The sequence below is a fragment of the Lipophrys pholis genome, assembly GCF_963383615.2.
Source record: "Lipophrys pholis genome assembly, chromosome: 10".
NCBI lineage: Eukaryota > Metazoa > Chordata > Actinopteri > Blenniiformes > Blenniidae > Lipophrys > Lipophrys pholis.
Window position 1 is genome coordinate 28,606,134 of NC_137640.1, and position 21,540 is coordinate 28,627,673.

Below are 21,540 nucleotides of genomic sequence, written 5' to 3' on the forward strand. Positions count from 1 at the left end.
GACGACCAGGAGTTTGTTTTAAAGAGTTTATTGAAAAACACTTTGAAAATGAGAAATCAAGAGGATGTTTAAACAAGTTAGTGTTAAAGTGGGAAGCTGCTGTTGCAAATGCAACCCGACCAGACTTTGATACGTCCAACAGAACAGAACTGAACCGCTGCTGTGAGGCTGGTAAAGTTTACCGAGGAGAAATCCATTGAGAATCATGAATAAATGAAAGCCACGTATGTTTGGATCTACTGCTATAAATACCATTAAACACAGATGCACTTGTTAAACCAACCAAAAGGTTTTCAAGTAAACACAATATATTTATAGATTCTGGAAAATAAGGTATTGCTAAAAATGACTGACTTGGCATCCGTGTAAAAAAACTAGTATTCATCCCCGATGAACCAGTCACGTTCCAGGCTGGAGCTTTTCCCACCAGGGACACAAGGAACAGCAAAAACGCACATTTCACAGCTCAAATTTGGACAATTCATAGACTGTGCTGACAAAGGCTGATTGTGTGATCTGCGACTAATACGAAGGCAATCTGAGCGCCGGGCGGCGAGCGTCTGCATCCAGCTCGCATTACTAAAGGACACCGAGTGGAAGATTAGGATACTTTCTCACACATTTCGTCCCATTCTGAGACACAAACCTCAGTGTTTACGTTGTGTTTTGTCTCACAGAGACTCTCCGGTCTGTCAAACTGCAGGAGTACGAGAGGTTCTTACACACTGAAGGCAAAGACGACCTCACTACATGACTCACGTTGGGAACTGTTAGTTTTATCTGGAACAGCACATGGAATCGGTCACATAGCTTCATCTGCTCTGTTGGATTTATTTCATCTTCATTTACACGGAATTCACATCTCAATCTGAATGTTTTCTATACAGCAGATTGACTCAAAGGCAAATCAGACCTGCACGAGAGGAGACAATATAAAGATGGTGCTAGACACAACCGTAAATCTGAACGGAGGGTGTGATGATCTCAGAGGATCGACACGATTCTTTCTCGAGGACGAACAGAGACGCGTGCGGACGCTTCTTGAATCCAGTAGCTCAAAGGCAGCGCCTGCTTCTCCTGCGGTCCCCCGGACGCTGCCGCTTGGCCCGATCTCCCACAGAGACGCATTCATTGCTGGTTGGGTCATGATGGCGGCCGTGATCGTGGGACAATTCATGCAGCTGTCACCTCTGTGTGGCGTGTCTGGAGCCCAGCGGCTGCTTTCCTTTTCTGCTAGTGCCTTGCTTCAGCAGCGCCACCTGGGGTCTGTGCCGACCTTTGGACTCTAGGTCTGAATCGCTGAGTTCCAGGTCGGGGCAGTACCCGTCGCTGTCCCGGTAAGATTGCATGCTCTTCACCCGGTGCTTGGGCACGGGTTTACGCCACAGTCTCTCCTTCGCGGATCCCTTCTGGGACAGTTTGTCAGGAGCGCACAGGTCCTCTGTGGTGCGCACCAAGTTAATGGTTGCCTCTTTGAAGGACCTGCCTAAGTGCTCCATGGCCGTCTTGCGGTAGTCGTTTTTGTCCAAAGCTTTGTCTGAAGAGTCCCGGTCAGAGGACGTCTGGCACGACCTGTTCTTCTGAGCCACAAACTCCTCCAGGACACCGTTGGATTTGGACTCACACGGTCGCCCTTTGTCCATTTTGCCATTGCTGTTGGACGAGTGGCCGTGGAGTGAAGCATGAAGGGCGAAGGGTTTACCGCCGGGCTTGACGGGCAGCGCCAGGATACTGGAGTGGCTGGAGGAAGACAGTCGGCCGTTGGATCTCTTCCCTCTCAGGCCACGGCTGTGTAGCTGAGGCTTTCCCTGGCCCAGCCCCTCACCAGTATGTTCGCCAACGTTCCCGCTGTTGTCCGGGCACAGCGGCCCGTTCCCTGATTTAGAACCAGGGTTTCCATTTCCAAAGCTTGAGGCTTTGGGCATCTTCAGCTTCAGAGTGATCCTTGGAAGAGACCGAAACAGTGTGTGCTCCATGGGAAACGAAGCAGGAATTCCTGTGGGTAAAGAACCAAGTTTGTGACGTGAACATTCAAGTATTTCACTCTAAACAAGACAGATTGTGACTCTGTGCTCACCAGCAGACAACTCGTCATTCAAGAGCTTCACGTGCAGGTTGAACATCTGTTCCTGGGCTTTACACTGCAGCAGCTTTAACTTCTCCCGTCGGCTCACCATGTAACACAAGTTTCTCACCTGCACAACAGAGCAAATGCAGAAAAAGGACAGAAGCTTTACGTGGTGTCTGACTGCATGTGAAACACTTTATGGGTTAATTTGGGATTTCATAAAATATTCAGGAACTTGTGAAGATAATGTAATGCCAAGAACCTGAACTTCAAGTTCTCGAAGCTGTTCAGAGGTTCAACTCTGAACTTTCCCCCTGGAGTGCAAGAAGCTTTACATCAAAAACTAAACCAGCTGGGTTTGACTTCACGTCTCACTGATTACAACACTGCCACCTAGCGGCTCAAGAGAGGAAGCAGTTTTGTCAAGTTGCAGTAAAAGCAATGTCTAGACAGACAGACAGAAGCCTAGAATGTGTGCAGTGTGGTTACTTATATTACTGCAGAATGGATGGGATATAACCAATTCATAAATTTGTTTGTGTAACATATTACAGAAGAAGCAAAATAAACTATAGCAAAGTGTTTGATATCAGCTTGGATCACTTAAAACACCTTTTCAAAGTGATCTACCAAAGGAGAACCTCAGTACTGTGATACGTACTTCATCTTGGCCAATACTCAGTGTGACGGTGGAGTCGTGAAAAAAGCCACCGTGGGGAGAGACGAGTGGCTTCTGCCAAGAGGAAGATGCTTCATGTGATTTAAAAGGAGCATTTTAGATCAGAAAGTTTTTCTATTTGGCATCACAACTGATTCATTGTGTTATCAGTCAGGTCTCAACCACAAAAGGAAGTCAAGCTTAGAAGTGCCGTTACCCTTTAACTAGAAGAAAAGGCTTTGGTAGCAACTCCATCTGATGCCAAATACAAAAGACCAGATCCACAAATTATTAAAAACTTTTGACACACTGATGAAATCGCTTAAAAAAAAGAAAAAAAAAGAAAAAGCAACTGTCGAAAGAAGTTTGCCAAGTCCAGATAGACAATTCTGTAAAAAATAAACTACAACAACAAAACTATAACAGATTCATTGGCTGGATCATGGGAGTGTACCCCCCCCCCACACACGTGTATGTATATGTATATATATATATATATATTCACTTAACTGGTTCCTTTTCAGCAGCAGGATGCAGTACGCCAGCCTCAAAGCCGCCGACCGTTACCAGTACTTAAATTAACCCTATTCTCTAAATATACTTTGTTTTTAGGAGTTTTCTCATTCATGTTTATGTGTACTTATCGTTATGCTGCCTGATCCTTGTTTACTCTGGTATAAAGTGTAAGATCTGCTTTAAATGTTACGTTGATGCTCAAATAGAATTTATTATCTGTCTAAGATCAGCTGTTTAACTAAATTGTCTAAATTAAGTACAAAAACACAAGCAAAGGATCATTTGTGTCGCGTACGCTTATTAATTAACAAGAAAGGGAACGTCTGAGGTGAAGTTTCTGTTCCTGCAATAGAATCTGCACAGATGAGGTTTTGTGTGTAGTACTCCTCTTGAAGCCACAGTCCTCAAATGTTCTATTGTGTACCAGAACGGATCCACATTTACCCCGACTTTATCTTACTGGGAAATTAATGTTCATCACTAGTGCAGTTTTTGTTTAGTTTTTTGCAGACTGCAGCATATTTCTTCTCAGGACTGTAGTACAGTCGCTCTGGTTGGCTCTGTGCGGGCGAGCGCTTCAGGCACTTCTTTATGAGCAGAAATAAAGGCCTCACAGATTCACCGTGCAGCGGGGTGAGAATAAAAAACAAACAGGCACTCACCCTCTCCAAATCCTGTCGCAGATGCATGAACATCCGCATGCGTGTGTGGATGCTGTCCTCCTGGGGCTCCAGCACCAAGTTCTCCTCCTCCTCTTTAGGGGGAAGCAGAGCTTTGTTAAAGCTGCTTTTCCTCTTCAGCTTCCAGTACTGATAGATGAAGTCAACCAGGCTTTCGGAGAGCCTGAGGTCCTGGGCCAGCTCTCCGGGCTGGATCAGAGTGTAGAAGTCCTCCTCCAGCTCCTGCAGCCTCTGCGCCCGCTGGCCCACCTTCACCGCCTCGGCAGGAGACTTGGTGGAGCGAGCCGGGCTCAGACCGGACTCTCCGGCTTTCAAATTGCTGTGCTTCAGACAAAACGACTTGAATTTCACTTCGTCGCCCTCGTCCAGGATGGTCTTCATCTCCAGGCTGTGCTCGAAGGCACACGTCACATGGAAGGGGGTGGTGCAGTTCTTTACCGAACACTGTAAACAAAAGAGTGACACAAACAAGCTATGATTACACCGAAGTAAGCAAATTACTTTTCCACCGACTTCATGTCGATAATATACCAACGTTCTTTAACAAAAGACAAAAAAAAAACCTGCGATTTGTGGTATCAAATAGAAACCACTAAAAATAATACAAATTATGACAAGAATAACTAATATCCAATAACAGATGAGATCTTTAATTCCCTCCGAGCTAAACCAAATACATTACAGTGAAGCAAACATTATTTTTGTGTATTTTTTGTTTTAAAAACAGTTATTACTGAGACAACAGATAAAGTTAAAGACAACAAAATATGAAATTAAACTTTTACTCCTTTGACGCTGTTGCCCTCATTCATGTGCTAACTTTTGTAGGTTGTACCATGTTTGGTCAATTTGATTACTGTGGTAAAGTAACACTGAAGAGTAACTTGTATTTTCTTAAGATTTTTAGTCCTGGTGCCTGTTTTTATGGTTCATATAAGTAGTTATGGAAATAGTGTTGTGTTACAGATTATCTTGGTTGATCGGAATCATTTTCACCAGACTTGTTCTCAACTCTGCTTACAATGACTCTTCAGCTCACAATGAAATCAGCCAGGAGTTCCACAAGGCTCTTGGTGTGGACCGTGACTGTTCACACTACACGTCTTCTTTGAGCACCACTATTAAGAAAACTGGTTTTCCATCTACAGATTAGATATTGCACTGCTGCCATCATTTTGTCATTATAACATTTCCCATGGATTCACCCAATGGAGAGGAAGAAAGGTGAACACATGTTCACCAGGATTCTCACCTGGATGCATGCACCCGTCTTCAGTTTGCAAAGGCTGCAGATGAGAGACCAGCGACTGGGTGGGATGTGGGAGACTTTAGTGATGGGCTCCATCCTCTCAGGACAAGCAATGCTCACCTACACAACAGCACAATGGGGAGTTACTATAGACTTACTGCACAGGTATACAATGACATTACGATAAGAGGAGTGTGGACATTAGGCTTTCACGATACCTCTGGGATCCACAAGGCACAGCTCACATGGGCCCACTTGGTGCCGGCACGTGTGGCCTTCATGGCACCGCCCTTCTGAGGACACAGAAGGCACTGCGGGTCGATACCGAGGACACACGTCCTGCACAGCCAGTTTCCCATCGGCACTTTGACAATCCCGTAACAGGCCTGTGGCAAGAACAGGTGAGGTTAGCACAGGCGGAGACCGAGCGGACTGAAAGTTACTGGCTGCCTATGCAATCTGAAACCTCTCAGTTGGGAGTGTAGACAAGAGGAAAACCCTGCTCTGAGTCAATTCCTTCATGACAGTAGTCATAACTCGTGTGACTTTACCATTTGGGTTTGGATTCTACATGATAAGACTAACTAGGGAAAACCTTGCCTGTGTGGAGTTTGCATGTTCATCTGAATGCACAGGTCTTCTCCTGGTACTTGAAGCTTCCCAGCGGTCCAAAGAAAAGGAAGTTAGGTTCGTTTAGGACTGTCGACTCTCTGTAGGCGTGAATGTTGTCAGTCTCTGTTTGCACCGACGACTTGTCCAGGATGTACAGTACACCTTCTAATTGTCCTTTGTCTACGCCGCCGCAGCTGAGTGCATGATAACGGGTAGAAACCACTTAGCTTACCTGGTTAGCGAGCGACATTGCTACTGCTAACATCAGAGTTCATCAGGTAAGCTTAGCGACTTGCTTCAGGAAGCTCATCACTCCTGGTGTTGCGTTAACAATTATACAATTAGATTGCCAAGACCACACAAGACGTCCTTGTTTCTAGTTGTGACGTAGAGTTTGTGTTTTCTGCCACGCAGCTTCTTCCACGGGAGACACTTGTCCCCGTTTTGTTTGGGTTTTAGAAACGGGATGAAATAAACCCTGTTGCTTATCCCTTCAGGAAACCTTGTGTCACTAGTGCATGTTTAACTGACTTAGAGTCTTACATGACTTGAATGGGATTTTAACCGTTTAGTTGAGTCAGTAAAATGATTGCAAGCTTTTGTTTGCTACTTCATTAGCATCGGGTTGTCTCTGTGGCGCCGAGCTCTCATTGCTGGTCTGTGCCTAACATCAGGACCTGCAGTACATTTGATTACGTTTCACCACGTTTCCTATGGGCCACAGTGGCGAGCCGGTTTTGACCGGCAGACTGTATGTTTCACCCGGTTCTAGGGTGTAACTCCACCTCTGACCTCCTGCTCAGTGCTCACACACTACGTATAGACGACCAATCACAAACAGCCAGACGAGATCAAATTTAAAGATTTCTTCCCGCGTGTGTGTGTGTGTGTGTGTGTGTGTGTGTGTGTGTGTGTGTGTGTGTGTGTGTGTGTGTGTGTGTGTGTGTGTGTGTGTGACGCCCACCTGGTGCACGCAGATGTTGCACTTGTCACAGAACACCATGTCGTTTCCCTCTTCGCTGTCGGGGGAGCGGCACACGTCGCAGATCACATCCTCATCATACTCGATCCCCAGACCCTCCACCGTCTTGATGGCGTGGTTCATGTTGTCATGACAACGGCTCTCCAGGGCCTCCATTGCTCGCTCCATTGTCAGCTCATCTATGGACTCCTCCCCTGGACAGCAATCACAGGTCGTCAGGGCAACGCCCAGCAGACATCACGGCGCAAACCTCCAAGCTGCTCTTATTTCAAGCTCAGAGGTGTGTGTGTGTGTGTGTGTGTGTGTGTGTGTGTGTGTGTGTGTGTGTTACCCGTCCAGTGCTCGGGTCCTTACCCATGCGACTTTGCTCCTGGTTGAGCGCACGCAGCCAGTGCAGGTCCATGTTGTCCAGGTCGTAGCGGCACATGGCCTCCGCCAGCTCTTTGATGTTGACACAGCCAGGCTCCGCTGACTCGTGACTCGAGCACTGGATGTACTTCCTCTGGTGGGTGTAAAGCACTTCCGTGGTCTTCTCCTCCATAATTCTGGATACCACAGTTTAGAAATAATAATAATAAAAAAAAAAAAGCCCAACCCATCAGGACTACAGTTGTTAATGTACAGTCGGGCTGCTCAGAATGCCGGTGTGTTCACCTGACTGATGGCTCGGGGACGGTGTCGGGACTCGCTGGCACTTGGACTCCTTTCTCCCACTCCTGTCTCCAGGTGTCTGCCAGGAGGTAGTACTCTTCTGGGGGCACATGGTGGGAGTCTGGCAGCTTCATGGCACTAATCAGGTCTTTTCTAAACACCTGCGGGGGAAGAACGGGGTCAAACGGGGGCAGTCAGACACTGATGCTGACATTTGACACCGCTCCGTGGCAGGTGGAGAAGACAGCTCTTACTTCGGCCGGCTTCTTTGGGTTGGAGGCCGGGGTCCCGGGTTTGCTGCCATACTTGTTGGAGGAGAAGGAGGTCGAAGGACCTGGCCAGAGAAAGGGATCTTGAGTAAAAGTGCAACGAAGAGAGTGAAATATTGTCTCACTGGGACCGATGACTCACTCTCATTGTCAGAACTGTCACTGCTGCTGGACAACCGAAGACGTTTCATCCTGTAACATCCTGCAGACGAGAAGGAAACAAACATTTACATACGGAAATCCACAATTCACATCAAAAACAAACTTTTTAAGCCCAAATGACATTTTACTTACCATAAATTTCAAAATGAAACGCATGCTAGTAGATTCTTCGGATGAACCACTAACCACTTTACTCCATATCTGCAAATAAAGTGTATATAGGTCAAATCTTATAGGCAGGCAATGTGGGTGTATGAAGGAGCATCTGTACAGTCTCCATGCACCAAACCAACCCACCGCAAAAAGGTTTATAGTACCTCCTTTAATAAATATCAGTAACAAATGTAAACGTGGTAACAAAAGCCTCAATGAAATATCTAATGGAGATCATACTTTTCTGATAAGCCAATAAAGAGTAAACAGGACGAACAAACCTCAAACCATCACAGAGGTTCTTTGCATGAGCACTAAAAGTCAACCCAGATTTCACCCAGATACTCATGTCTTGATGTCTTTTTGCAGGTAACCACAGTAATATGTGTATTAATATCTGCATTTGTATTAGAAAATACGGGGGGGGGGGGATAATCCGGAAATCCAAGTCACATAAAGACCAGATTAATATAATTTGAAGAGAAGTGAAAGTCCTACATAGTTTCTGTCCTCAACGCAAATCAAAACAGGAATGACCACAATTTGAGTCTATTATTGGATTTATTTCAGAATGCACCAGGACTCTTCGATGATCACTTTCTGGTGTGCAAGTAAACGCAATTGATCCAAATCTGACGTCCGATTTCTCCCAGCTATTGGATTCTGTTTCACCGGTCGGTGTGTCTTTAGCCTGCAGAGCCACTGGGGCGACTCGTTAAGGTTCCGTGGCAGCGAAGGGCTCAGACCTAAAGTAGCCCCAACTACAGTGCGCTGTTTCAACAGACAGGACATGCCGCACATTCCCCATGCGGACAGGACAGGCAGGAGGAGGAAAAGGCATGGAGCCAGTTTCCCTCCATACCGCAGCGTATGTAAAGCTCAGCGGCGCTGAGGGAAAGCAGTCTGTGACTTGTTGCAGTCACACAGAAACTTGAGCCTCGCCGCTGTAAGCGTGTTCGTCCTCGACTACGCAGCACACCGAATTACCAACATCTGCCACCGACTCCAGTGTTTCCACTTCTGGATGCTACAGACTTTTTGTGTTTACTCACTCAAAGAACAACAAAGTGTGGATTATTATCACCCACTTCATCTAGGACTGGGCGATACATCAAAATGTACTCTATGGACATTTCCCCGAATAAGATACTGAGAAATACTATTTTGTTCATATTGGTATAACTTCTTGCGTTAAAAGGATTAGTTTTAAATACAGTGCATCTTTCAGGTAATGTCAGATGAGCTTGAATCTGTGTCGAACTGATGGTCTGTGGGCCAAACATGGACACCAGAGGGTCCAGTCTGGTCTGTGAGATGAAATACAGGCGAGTCATTGTTGTATTTTCAGTCGCAACAGCAGTGAAAGAGACTTTTCACTGCATTTTGTACCAGGAGGCATCATTTAAAATTGGCAGGACGATGAAATTGTACTTATTTTTAAAGATCGTGTTCTTTTTTTTGTGTGTGCATGTATTCATTACAAACTGTTTTTAATGCATAACACTGTTTTAAACCATTCTTTGGGGAAGTCACATGTTTATTTTGTGCAGCCGGTGGTTAATAAAAGTTCCTGTGTTGCAGTTTGTTAGTGAACTTAACTCAAGAGGTGTGTTTGGGGTAAAACTTTGAGGAACAAACTATAGCGTTTATGTTATAACATCATTTTGAGTAAATAAATATCGACATATGAATCTTTCAAGCCACGTCGCCGAGCCCCAACTTGAACAACCAAATCACAGAACAAGACAGAACTATTTTAAGAACCACACATTAAAAAAAAAAGGAACAAAACTTTAATATTTGACTGGGAATGACACTTTATAAATGATTATACAACTGACATTCTTAAACCTTATCTCTATGGATTGAAGAAGAAAGGCTGGGTTTCAAAACAGACGGGACGATACTACCGCAGCTGCTAGTGTGAAATAGTAGAACCAATAAATATGCAACAATTAGTGAAAGTAAACACGCCACCGCTGCTGTGATGTTCTGAATCAAATTAATCAACAACCCCCTCATATTCAACCAGTACTTGTAGTGGGGCAAGGCTGTGGAGCAAAAACTACAAACACCGATTTACTGTTTGTTTATTTCAATGCCAACAAAAACGTTTTTGTGTCAGAGATGAAATTAGTGTTGACGTTTGTAATGTTTTCTTCATGCTTATATTAGACAAAGAAAATTAGTGTTTCTGTTCATATCCTACAAAGATAAATTAATAGATGTTTCCGTTTATCTGCATCACAAAGGTGTTTTTTTTATATTCATTGTTTGACAAGCTGCACTGCTGATGGATAGAAAGGTGTATTGATTAACAGATAGTAATTCATTTTTCCTAAATAAACACCAAGAGAAGCAGGTGTGGAAGTACCGGGTGGCAAATACATTTTTATATTTTGGCAGATGTATTACGTCACCGCTTCTTTGTTGGTGGTTCTGTAATTTCTCAAACCTTGGATAGATTCCTGGATCTTGCCAGTGATCTATGAACATCGTGTGATAGATTTAGGACTTTCTGGACCCCAGGAAGAAGATCAGTCACTACTGTGGAAACTAATGGGGATCCTGAAACAATAAACTATAAACCTGGACTCTTTAATCAGAATTTCAACTCCACTTCCTTCAGACGTGACCGGGACTCTTTAAAAACTATTTAAAATGCAGACTTCAGAAACTTTTTGATTCATGAAGCCACGATGGAAGAAAGACCTGGGATCTCTGGTACCACAGGACTCTTTAATCCAGACCGACACTCTTTACATAATAATTACAGACTAAAATAAAAAACTCAAACCAGACAAGGTCTCTGAATCATCTCAACGAGACTCTCCACAGAGGCTGATTCCTCAAGGTTTTGGTTAAAAACAAAAAGGTAATTTTACAGTAATGGGTGTATTTTGAGGGCTGTTCTGTTGAGAGGTGAGGAAGACTGTGGAGGACTGAGGAAGGACTGTGGGGGACTGAGGAAGACTGTGGCAGGCAGTAATAGGAGGTCAGCTCGGTGACAAAGGCTCCATGTCGCCCTGCAGCCGCCTCACTGCAGCTGGAGGAGGATGCGACCCTGCACAGGGGGAACCCCCACCTATCCCCAGCCTCCTGCCCCCACTGCACCACTCCAGTCGCCTGGTTTGATTCCCGCCCCACATGTGCGGTTTTGTCCGTGTTTCCCGCCCCCATGTTTATTAGCCGTTTGTCTCCGCGAGGGGCTCCGACCGCACGACGCGTCGGAAGAAACTAACCGTCTTTCGAAGGGTCCGACCCCGGGGGGAAGCGGCGGGCTGTTGGCGCCAAGCGGCGGAGCCACGCAGGCCCGCAGCGGGCTGCACCGCGGCGCGGGCTGGAACTCAAACATGGGCGCTACCACCGCACAAAGATGTCACTTCCTACACACGTTCAGACCCGAATGTGAGCGGCGCGGCCGGATCGAGCGGCCCCTTCACACCACCGCCACTTCCCGCAGACACTTTCCGCACGCAGCCGGCGTGTTTTCGGGGAGAAAGGAGCCCGGCGGGCAGGGAGCGAGCAGGCCCCGTGGCCTGGATCAACCGTCCGGGGCAGATCCTGGCACACTGAGCCAGAGAACACACCGAGCATATTGTTCACATTCCCCCCCGTCCTACCTCCACTCCTGCGCCGCTGTCCGCTTCGCTCCACCCGCCGGCGGCTCCCGCAGGCGCTCGCTGGTTAACTGAATATTCTTAAACTCGTACTTGTAGGTTAAATTAAGGTTTTTTTTTTTGGGAATCCCAGCACTCAGCAGGAATCTCCAGGGTAGCAATCTGTCCACCAACACGGCACAACAGCTTTATAGTAGCGCGCGTGCAGCCGGGTCCTAAACCCCGCCGGTTCCCGACGGGTGCGCTCGTTTTAATCACCGGCTCGTCTCTTCTGCTCCAACGACAACAACCACGTCAACACCAAAACCTCACAAATTATAACAATGAGCATCATTAAAACACAATCAGGCAGAAACTGGATAGTCTGCGGCTTTTAATAGAACTGGCATTATTCAAAAAACAAACAAAAAACAGGGTACAACATGACAGATTGGTGACAGCATTTATAAACAATGGAAGAGGATTAGACCCCACACACAAATTATGTGACCAATCCTTTTTTTATTTCATTATTCCAGAGAGCAAACTGATTTTAACCTGATTTAGTAAAATGTCAAAAAGAAATGTATCTTCCCATTTTTAATTATATATATTAGTTTTTTTAGATTAGTGTGCTTCAGCACACCTGAATCTCATGGCATCCCCATCAAGCTTGTTCAAAAGTTCAATAAGGAGCTCCTCACTGCAGGAGCCTGGCCCTCCAGGGCCTAGACGGGACAATGTTGGATTAAAGCCTAATTTCTTACATTTGTTTCAAAATAATTTGTTGGGTGGCACTAATCCTTTCCAAAACAAAACAAAACAATTAACAGTTTAATGAAATAGTTTTCGTGCTTCAAAGACATTTTCAAATCTCAAAAAGATTCCTGCAAGCTGACAACCAGTCCTTGCATTTCCAGTCTTGTACTGCCATGTTGGGCCATATGATTGTTTGGTGAGTCACTAACGCTCCATCTTCAGTCCGATAGCAGACAGAAGGCTCAGTGATTCTGGTAAATACAACAACATATACACGAGAGCTGTTAATGCTTTCTATAACTAGTAACCTTCCATCTTACCATCGTAACAAATAGAGCAAATTCAAACAATGTCACACCCCACAGATCGCTCACAGATGAAGACTTGCTCTCATCTGCCAACATGACAGTTGGCATGATGCGCTTTGTGGTTGGTGCAATGCAACGCCTGAGCACAGACTCAAATCCATTCTTATGCTTCAATTCCAATTTTGGCCAATTCCTGCAATTCTCTAAGCATTTACTGACATTTTTCACAACGGCCACAAAATCCGACATCTAACAGAAATCACCCCAAAACAAACTGATCTGGACGGAACCAACACCCACAAGCCGCAAAAGCTGATTGTCAGACTGAAGGCAGACTCACTGTTAAAGTGAGTGACCACCAACCCCTAATGCACAAAAGTGACACAGAAAACCCATAAAATGTGAGAATCCAATGACAGAGGAATGTCTACTGATAAAGACAACGTGCGCAACAAAAACTACGTTCAAGTACAACTTGTTTACAAAGTTCGCCACATAGAGTCCCCGTGTATTTTTTAATGAAAGGCAACAGCGTAAAACTGATATGAGAAATATGATTTTGCTGGAGCTCGCACTTTACCACCGACAAATAAACGAGGAGCCAGACAGAGTGCAGCCAAACTGCTTGATGATGTTGTTTAAGTAGGAAGTGAAACAAGTTAAATCTTGAAGGTGCAAACTGTGATTCACATTTTCAACAAAGTCAGTGTGATTCACTGGAATCAGCTCGTTTCTACTGGGAGAGTATTTATGGTACAACACAGTTTAAGCAATGTGTTCCACACTTGTACAATTTGAATGAATAGATGAGTTAAGAGGGAGATTTCTCGCAATTGAAAAAGGATTCAGATCACAAATTGAATTTAAGAAGCAAAATACACATAAAAGAAGTTGACCTTTTACAAACGGGAACCACAATGCTGCTCTATTGATATTAAAACCCTAAAGCAAAGTCGTACCAACTCCAGTGACTCAAGAGTTCAAACCGAGGAGGAAATGTCACCGAACTGTTTTCACAGCTTTCATTCAGTCATCTTGATCTTCAGCTGTACAAAATGAAGTCGCGTCAAGAAACTTTTTCTACAAATAGCAATTACATAAATTCATCTCTATAGAAAAACACTGAGTAGAGAATATAAAACAAACATTACAAAACACTTTTTTTTTTTTTTTTAAATAATAATCACAGGAGGTGCCTAATATCGATAAACCGGCCGTGTTACTCGTAAAATTCACAAACCAGCTTTGGCCAAGAAACACGCCCATAAAGACGTAGCGCGTTTCACATAAACACGTTTTAACTGGACAAGAGGCCAGCAGCAAAACCAAGTACACAAATACATCCTTCCTGGGAATAAAAACAGCACTTTGACATAGAAAAGACTTTCCCTCGGACATTCTTGTGCTCGTTCCGACTTCCCCGTAGCAGAATTCATTTCACACAGTAATGAAAAGCGACACATTAAATAAAAAATACAACGTTACAGCAAAGACTACATTCACAATGATTAAAAGCAACTGAATACATTCGTAAAAGTATAAATATTCACAGCACTCTCCTCAACTAAAGAATGACAGTAAATGTGTGAACGACGAGAAGAGGGTGTGAAGCCTACAGCCTGCGGGACACAACCAGCCGCCACACGGTCAAGTTTGGCCCACAGATGACCGTGCAGAGTGTATAAATTAAAGATGCGTTTACACGCAACGACCACAAGTCAGGAATGGCACGAATCTCTATTCTTGACCGCGGATCACGATTTTGACCTGAACTCTATGAATCAGTGCCGAGGCGTCAACACGCCGTCACGGACACGCGTTATGAGCAATAGCAGCAAACAGTGGCGGGTCGTCACGAGTCATTACGCACCGTCACCAATTGTCTCCTGTCAGGAGTGTGGCGAATCGGGAGGATTTGGTTGGTACAGTGGTGGATTTTGCTATGAGCCATGTGGGCAGCCGCCCAGGGCTCAATCTGTGAGGGAGAGGGAAAGAGAATCCCGCGGCGCCGGTGTTCGCCGTAAAACAAGTCAGGTCCGCGACTGGGTGTACATGACGGGAAAATGATATTGGTACCTCCTCGTGCCGTTGTGTAAACGCACCTTAAAGACAAAACTCAACTTTGAGCCCCAGAAGAAGAAGAAAGTCAACTTGTGATTTTGACTTTTCTCTACATTTCGCACACGTATGCCTCGTTACAAATGTCATGGATGATGAACTTGATTTGTTTTGAAGGATTCTTAAAAACGTATTCCTTATCAAACAAACGGTTTTTCGATCATATTTTCTAAAGACAGAAAAGTGTCACTTATAGGGCAGGAAGCTTCCCTCCATACGGGCAGTTGGTCCTTCGTCACCTTCACAAGCCCATCTGCATGTCAGCAAAGTTGAAGAAGTTGTCGACATCGCGGGAGGATGTGTTTTTGTTATCAGAGACAAACACCTATAGAGAAAGGGGAAATAAAATCATAGTTATGACTTCTTTCATTGCTTTTCTAGAGACAACGAGCTTCCCTGTGTGCAAACAGTGCGAGTACCTTTGTCCCACTGAAGACTTCATTGGCAATGCTCTTACAGGCTTCCACAGCGCCGTCTCCATTCAGCTCCAGGGCAATGACAGGACCTTTAACAAAGAGTTAAGACGGTGAAGAGCACTGCAGCTGAGCAACGACTCCAACAGCACTTAGATTCTACATCAGTTTTGAGGGCTGATTCTGCAGATGCTCAAGGGTTTTACCAACCCAGCACTGAAAAACAAGCTGGCAAAAAACTCGAGTTCACATCGATGTGGTAAAAGGTCGTCTGAGAAAAGGGGATTACATCACCACTCCTAATGATGCATCTATGGGCTCACTGCTCATTTAGCTCTTCAACAATGACCTAATAAATAAATTAATGTAAAAGAAATTGTGTTTAAATTGTTTGGTCCATGTTTTAATTAGCATTCCCACCATTACAACATATATCCAGCGTCATGAGGAGTCTTCAGGCCCCTCCTCAAGCTACTGTAGAATGCTGAGTCAACATGAGCAAATTAGAAACATTTGAGCAGAACAAAACAGCAAAGGTTTCTCATGGAGTGACTCCGGTACAACCTCACTGGAAGACAGGAAACCAACATCCACGACCACTTTAGGTATTTTAAATGTGTGACTGAACTGTGGCGCGGTTCACTGGTCCAGCAATTCAGCTTCACTTCATGACGACTTTAACACTGAAGTGTTAGAGTAGAACAAAAATATTTCATGACATTTATATGGCAACTAAAGTTCCCCAATTTGGCAACAGACTCTTCCTTGATCTACTGTTCCTCATTGGGACATGACGAGTGAAACACAGCTTCCTTAGGAAAGATTCAACTGAATTCTTCAATATCTGATTATGTCCAATAAAAATGACTACGTTAGAACAAATTACCTTTGGTGATCCACTCCACCAGATCATCAGCATTATTCTGAAACACTCTCTTCACATCTTCCGGCCGCATTGAAACCTCTTTCGTCTGGATCAGCACAAAACCTTTGGCAGTCGTCTGTGAGACAGGAAACAAAGAGTTAATAATTGACGAGGCCCAGCTGAAGACAGAAGAGACGAAACATGTTTCTGGTGTGAAGACATTTTGACTGACAAACACGTGAAGCCGGTTTCATGCTTCTGTGATAGGATCATGCATTTTTAGTGACAGCATAGCTGAAACGTTCGCAGAGCAACTCGACCTTCTCCACCATTGAAAGTCAATCATTCGTCCAAGTCCCATACAGAATTTAACAAAGGCTGATGGAGGACACTCTTTGGACACTCATGACATTAACACATAGAAGGAGGTGACGATGGAATATTTTACATCTTTTAAAGTCAATATAATATCAATGTTTGACAGGAGAGGCTATTTTCATCCATTTTCAAAGGCTTCAGTGACGACTTCAGACTGGACCCTGCGTGGTGAATCTCTGAGAACCGCTAAAGTTGGAACAGATTCCATCAACTGTTCCTTCTTTATGATGTTGAGATCATGTCAGAACACGCGAGCTGACAGTTAACAGGCAGAACACTATGAAAGGGTGTTGAGAGCCTGAACCACTGCACTCACACTCTGATTCATCACAACCAGCAGTAACAGACGTCCTTGTTTTAGGACACCTTCAAAATAAAACTGACAGAACCTCCACCTCGTCTCTTGATTCTCACCTCGTCGATCAGCTTGCGGGCGTTTGCAGTCGTGTACTCCCCGGCAAAGAACACAAAGAGGCAGGACTCGTCACTGGCCTTGCGCCTTCCTCCCTTCGTCAAAGGCACGATACTCCGAACGGCGTCTGCAGACACTCGAACCGACTTGAACTCAGACTCGGGGTCTGGAACCGGCACAGAGTCCAGAACCGCCGAAGCCTCGGGCAACAAGCTCCAGTTGTTCTCTCCAGACACCGGCGTGAAGTCGTGGATGTTGCTCCAGTTGTTGTTGAATATGCTGAGCCCAGCGTCCTTGAAGTGGAAGGCCAGCTCCGGGTAGTAGTACTGAAAGCAGCCGAACTTCATGCCGGTAGAAGACTCGATGATGGGCTGAGTGGCGCAGCACAAAAACACCTCCATCTTTTTACAGTCCCGCGTGCGAAACTGCTGACAGGCCACCACACACTTGATGTCTTTGCAGTCTCTGAAAAACACGCTGCCCTTGACGGGGCCCAGAACGATGCGGCAGTTGACGCAGTCATCGATGGTGATGGTGGCCGAGTGGTCAAACACGAAGATGTTGCAGTTCTCGCACTCCTGGATGACGAACTGTTGCCCGTTCAGTTTGCCGGGCAGACGACCCACAGTCACATCTTTGAGGCCCGTCAGCATGTAGTCCTTAGGGTCCACCTGTGCAAAGGCAAGGACAGCTACATGAATACTCACACTTTATAGAGAGGGTCAGTATCTGGAGCAATGCAGATGTTTAGGTGGATTATTTAGAAGAAGTATCCCGATTTTACGGACGCTGCTTGTTAAAGGGAAAATTTTAATATATTAACCAAAGGGGCTTCTCTCAACAGTCACTTATGAAGAATTAAAGTTTGTCTTTAAATCAGAGTGACACTCTACAAATGCTGAAAATGTGTTTCATGCTCTCAGTTTTATGGTCTGAAAATCCAACACAGCTTAAGTTTGGTTTGCAGTAAATTTCTGTGTAAAGAATTACAGTTTTCTAGTTTCTAGTGTGGATAAGTTCAGTATCATCTCAGTACCTTGACAGGAAGGGGAACATCTACAAACATTTGTAGTGGAGGCCAGTTTTGGGATGTGGTAATATGAGATTAAAAGGTTCCACCAACAAAACACACACACATTTTTTGATTGTTCAGACGTATTAGGACTCTTGCTTCATCATCAACAAGTCCATTATTTATTTTTTGCTGAGCAAATTTTAGAACAACCACAGGAAACACATTGCAATTTAATAAATTATTTAAGTTCCTTACTTCTCTACGTGTCACTTACATTTGAAACAAAAACATTTTAACCCAACACTGACCCAGGCGGGACAGAAAAGGCAATGTCCAAACATTCAGAATGCGAGTGCAATAACCCGAATTCACTACACTTGATCGTGATTTCATATACCGTATAGTTCCTAAGAGAAGAGCACCCCCTTTTCAAAGCTGTGGAGCGCGAAGAAAGAACAAACCTCACTACTTAATAAAATATGATATTTTGCAGTGGGTGCAAAAATGCAGAGGCAACAGTCAATTAACTTTTTTGATATATTTTATTAACAACACTGCTCTGCCTGGGGCTGGGCTTGTGCCACGGCTGAGGAAGCAGTCGCCACATCACCCCGTGTCCTCATCACCCCCCGTGTCCTCATCACCCCCCGTGTCCTCATCACCCCCATGTCCTCATCATCCCCCTGTCCTCATCACCCCCCCGTCCTCATCACCCCCATGTCCTCATCACCCCCCCGTCCTCATCACCCCTGCTCGCCTCTTTCTCATATGAGCAAGTGCGCATATTAAGGTTTGCAGAACTACTTCCACGTCAACAAAGGCACATGCAATTACCATATTTGCCTTTGCCAACAAAAGTAGGGCAACCAACAAAGTTAGCCGAGGATGTTATGTTCTGTTGTCTTGTATTAATTCATTTATTTACTTATTACCTTCGCCAACGAAAGCTGGGCGAGAAGGTTTTCGTTGGTTACCCAATTTTCATTAGCCAAGAAGGTTGTGTTTCTCTGTGTGTATTTATTGGTTTGCATGTATTTCACCAACTTTTCGCAAAAACTCCTCACCCGAACTGCATGAACGTTTCAGGGATGATTTGTCATCATCCAAGGACCAATCCATTCGATTTTTTTCTGACGTTAACAGCTAACCGTTTCCCAATGAATCCCAAAAAACTGCGAAACTGCACAAAATGTCCCTTTCATCTCATTACATTAAATTTCCTAGTAATAACAGCACTAGTCCATTTCCCAGAGGGCCTTGCAGCCTCTCTGTAACCTGGTAGCTGAGCCGGTTCCACAGGGACAAGTCACCCACACAAACGTTATGGTCTCAGCAGGGTTCTGGTACTACAGGGATTTTATCCGACGCCATCTTCAATCCCTGACCGAATAAATCTGAAAAAACTAAAAACAATTCCCATACAAAGCGGATGAGAGAGGCACCTCATGGAGGAGATCGAGTAGCGACATCTCTAGTTAGCATCGATATGAGATAACGATGCTAACTCCCACAAACCAAAGTGTTAGTGAAGGCCTGCGTGCCACCAAATAACGTTCTAGTGTCCAGAATGTTTAAACCTGCGCACAAATGTTCCCAATGGATGCGCACCTCGAAGCTTGCACTGGCGCACGGCGTGTCTATTGGGGACTATACGGTATGTACAGTTTATTAATTAATTAATCATTGTTTAATGTAGGAGTCTTGATGTCCCATTGGTATCTAGTTTTTGGTTCATGTTAGTGATAATTCCACCTGATGATATTTTTAGGAGTGAAGTCCACCCATGTTGTTCTGTGATAAGAGGAGTGAGTCTAACTAGTTATTATAAGGTAAGCAAATACTGTGAAATCACCTAAACCGGTTTGTAAACTGAGTTGCTTCAAACTCCTGGAACAATTAGCTCATTCCCCACAAATATTTTCAAAAGCAAGAAGATCACATGGAAGCAGCTGGTCTGTAAATATCTGAATAAATACTGAAATGTGTGGCATTCAATTCAGATGTAATCGGAACAGACGTGTGGAAGCTGCAGTTTCTCTCTTCAGCACCTGTCTCCAGAAATCTCTGTCCATGGCCATATGTATCACGTCCATGTGGACGTACAGCAGCAGTGGGAAGCTGTGGGGGAGCGTGTGATCAGCTGTGGAGCTCCGGTGAACTGCACCAAGTTGTAATCCGATAAAGAGATAAGGCTGTGGCAGACATACAGGAAGAGGGAGAGGCTGCGAACCTGGAAACCTCAGAGACTCTGGTCAACTTATAATGAGCTTGGCGCGAGTCCCGCAGCTCCTCCGGCCACTTAACGTCGACTTAATGTCAACACCGGAGACTCTGCTCCTGCACGGGGAATCTCGGGATGCAAACAGCGTCGGTGCAGGAAATGAGATTAGAAAAGACGTAACGAAAACAGGCAGCGTTGCTGGCTTTTCTCAGCAATACGTCCACATGGGAACAGGTTGCCGTTACGAGCCTTTACTTCGCGGTGTCGGCCCTTGCTGAGCAGAGCCCGGGTGAAAGTAACGCCAGTGTAACGGAGTACCTTCTCTCTCTTGTCCCAGCTGTATTGCTTCGGCGCCTCCTCGCTGTTGTTGCCCAGGGGAACCGCGGTGCTTGTATTCGTAGTTTCTACAGTCGTCGTTGTCGGTGTCCGCTCCTCTGCTTCCGACGACTTTCTCTTGGATTTCTTCGAGAAGAAACACCCCATCTTGACGTTTCCCGTTGAGCGACCAGGCAGGAGCAGTTTCTGTCCCGGACACGGACGTGAAGCAGAAGCTGAGCTGCGAGCAGCACTTCAGGTGACAAGATTCTTTTTTTTTTTTTTTTTTTTTAGCTTCCCGTTTTCACAGCTTCGTTTCGCAATCAGTCCAATCAAAACCCGAGAGGACCGACAGGACAGCCAATCACAGTCCGGCATTGTGTGACGCAATCACGTATTTGAAGTGTGCGTCTGTGAGGCGTTCGCGGACAACTAGTAAAAAAAGATATTCTTAAGCAGGGGTGTTTTTATTATTTTTTTTAGGTACTTATCAAACATTGTTTTGTGGCTGATTATGCATGGTTCTTATAGTATTGTTCTTGGGTCTTAAATTTTTTTGTAGATGAAACTAAATCCATATTTTGTGAGCTCTGTCAAACAGATCCACACATTTTGGTCTTCAGTCATCATATGAACATCAAGTCCAGAGCGAAAGGAAATGGAGGTTTGCATTTCCAGAGGAAAATGCAAACCTCCAGAGGAAATGCAAACCTGCATTCACACAATTACTTCAGTGTTTTACTGTAAAGACCCACCTGTGTCTTCACACAGGCTCTCGGCCTCTGAGAGAAGGTTTAATGGCTGAATTTCATCTTTATTCGTGACGACGATGTGCTGACAAATGTATGCAACCTACCGTTACATAGTGTTGTATCAAGAGCACCTTGAGACCAAGTGAAAACCAAAACCAGACCATCCCAAGTCCAGACTTTAAGGTGCTGAGACTGAGTCAAATCCAAGACAAGAGAAAACCAAGACTTTATGTATCAGAGACCGAGGCAAGTCCAACAATTTATGGGTCGAGATCTAGTCAAGACCGACACTTTAAGGGCCGAGAGCGAGTCAAGACCAATACCTTGAAAACCGAGACCGATCTCGAGTACTACAACACTAGTAGCATTATACTGCTACTTTGCT

At 44.9% G+C, this 21,540-nt stretch overlaps 3 protein-coding genes across 3 annotated transcripts in view; 1 reads left to right on the forward strand and 2 right to left on the reverse strand.

Moving 5' to 3' along the window:
• Positions 1-20: 20 nt before the first annotated feature.
• On the reverse strand, positions 21-11,801 carry jade3 (jade family PHD finger 3). The gene is made up of 12 exons (XM_080472972.1): positions 11,624-11,801; positions 7,980-8,048; positions 7,828-7,887; positions 7,671-7,750; positions 7,420-7,577; positions 7,120-7,310; positions 6,748-6,959; positions 5,390-5,557; positions 5,175-5,291; positions 3,905-4,366; positions 2,078-2,195; positions 21-1,996 (listed from the first exon to the last, which is right to left on the reverse strand). The coding sequence occupies exons 3-12, from the start codon at positions 7,874-7,876 to the stop codon at positions 1,185-1,187; spliced, it is 2,367 nt and encodes a 788-aa protein (XP_080329098.1). The 5' UTR covers positions 7,877-7,887; positions 7,980-8,048; positions 11,624-11,801; the 3' UTR covers positions 21-1,184.
• Positions 11,802-13,289: 1,488 nt separating this feature from the next.
• rp2 (RP2 activator of ARL3 GTPase) lies at positions 13,290-20,674 on the reverse strand. The gene is made up of 5 exons (XM_080472977.1): positions 20,407-20,674; positions 16,855-17,523; positions 16,084-16,198; positions 15,204-15,289; positions 13,290-15,109 (listed from the first exon to the last, which is right to left on the reverse strand). Exons 1-5 carry the CDS (start codon positions 20,569-20,571, stop codon positions 15,026-15,028), a joined length of 1,119 nt encoding a protein of 372 aa, XP_080329103.1. The 5' UTR covers positions 20,572-20,674; the 3' UTR covers positions 13,290-15,025.
• Positions 20,062-21,540, forward strand: part of slc9a7 (solute carrier family 9 member 7) — a 35,235-nt gene continuing 33,756 nt past the window's right edge. Inside the window, exon 1 of the mRNA XM_080472974.1 lies at positions 20,062-20,662. The gene's annotated coding sequence lies outside the window, so the exon portion shown is untranslated. The remainder of the gene's footprint in view (positions 20,663-21,540) is intronic.

Excerpts from the sequence above, each read along its gene's own strand:
- jade3 (XM_080472972.1), bottom strand. The coding sequence starts at position 7,876 with ATGAAACGTCTTCGGTTGTCCAGCAGCAGTGACAGTTCTGACAATGAG. Across the intron at positions 7,578-7,670 it reads ACCCAAAGAAGCCGGCCGAA|GTGTTTAGAAAAGACCTGAT; the intron begins GTAAGAGCTGTC and ends CTTCCCCCGCAG. Across the intron at positions 6,960-7,119 it reads CCAGGAGCAAAGTCGCATGG|GGGAGGAGTCCATAGATGAG; the intron begins GTAAGGACCCGA and ends ATTGCTGTCCAG.
- rp2 (XM_080472977.1), bottom strand. The coding sequence starts at position 20,571 with ATGGGGTGTTTCTTCTCGAAGAAATCCAAGAGAAAGTCGTCGGAAGCA. Across the intron at positions 17,524-20,406 it reads GCTGGGACAAGAGAGAGAAG|GTGGACCCTAAGGACTACAT; the intron begins GTACTCCGTTAC and ends GCCTTTGCACAG. Across the intron at positions 16,199-16,854 it reads CCCGCAAGCTGATCGACGAG|ACGACTGCCAAAGGTTTTGT; the intron begins GTGAGAATCAAG and ends CCTGTCTCACAG.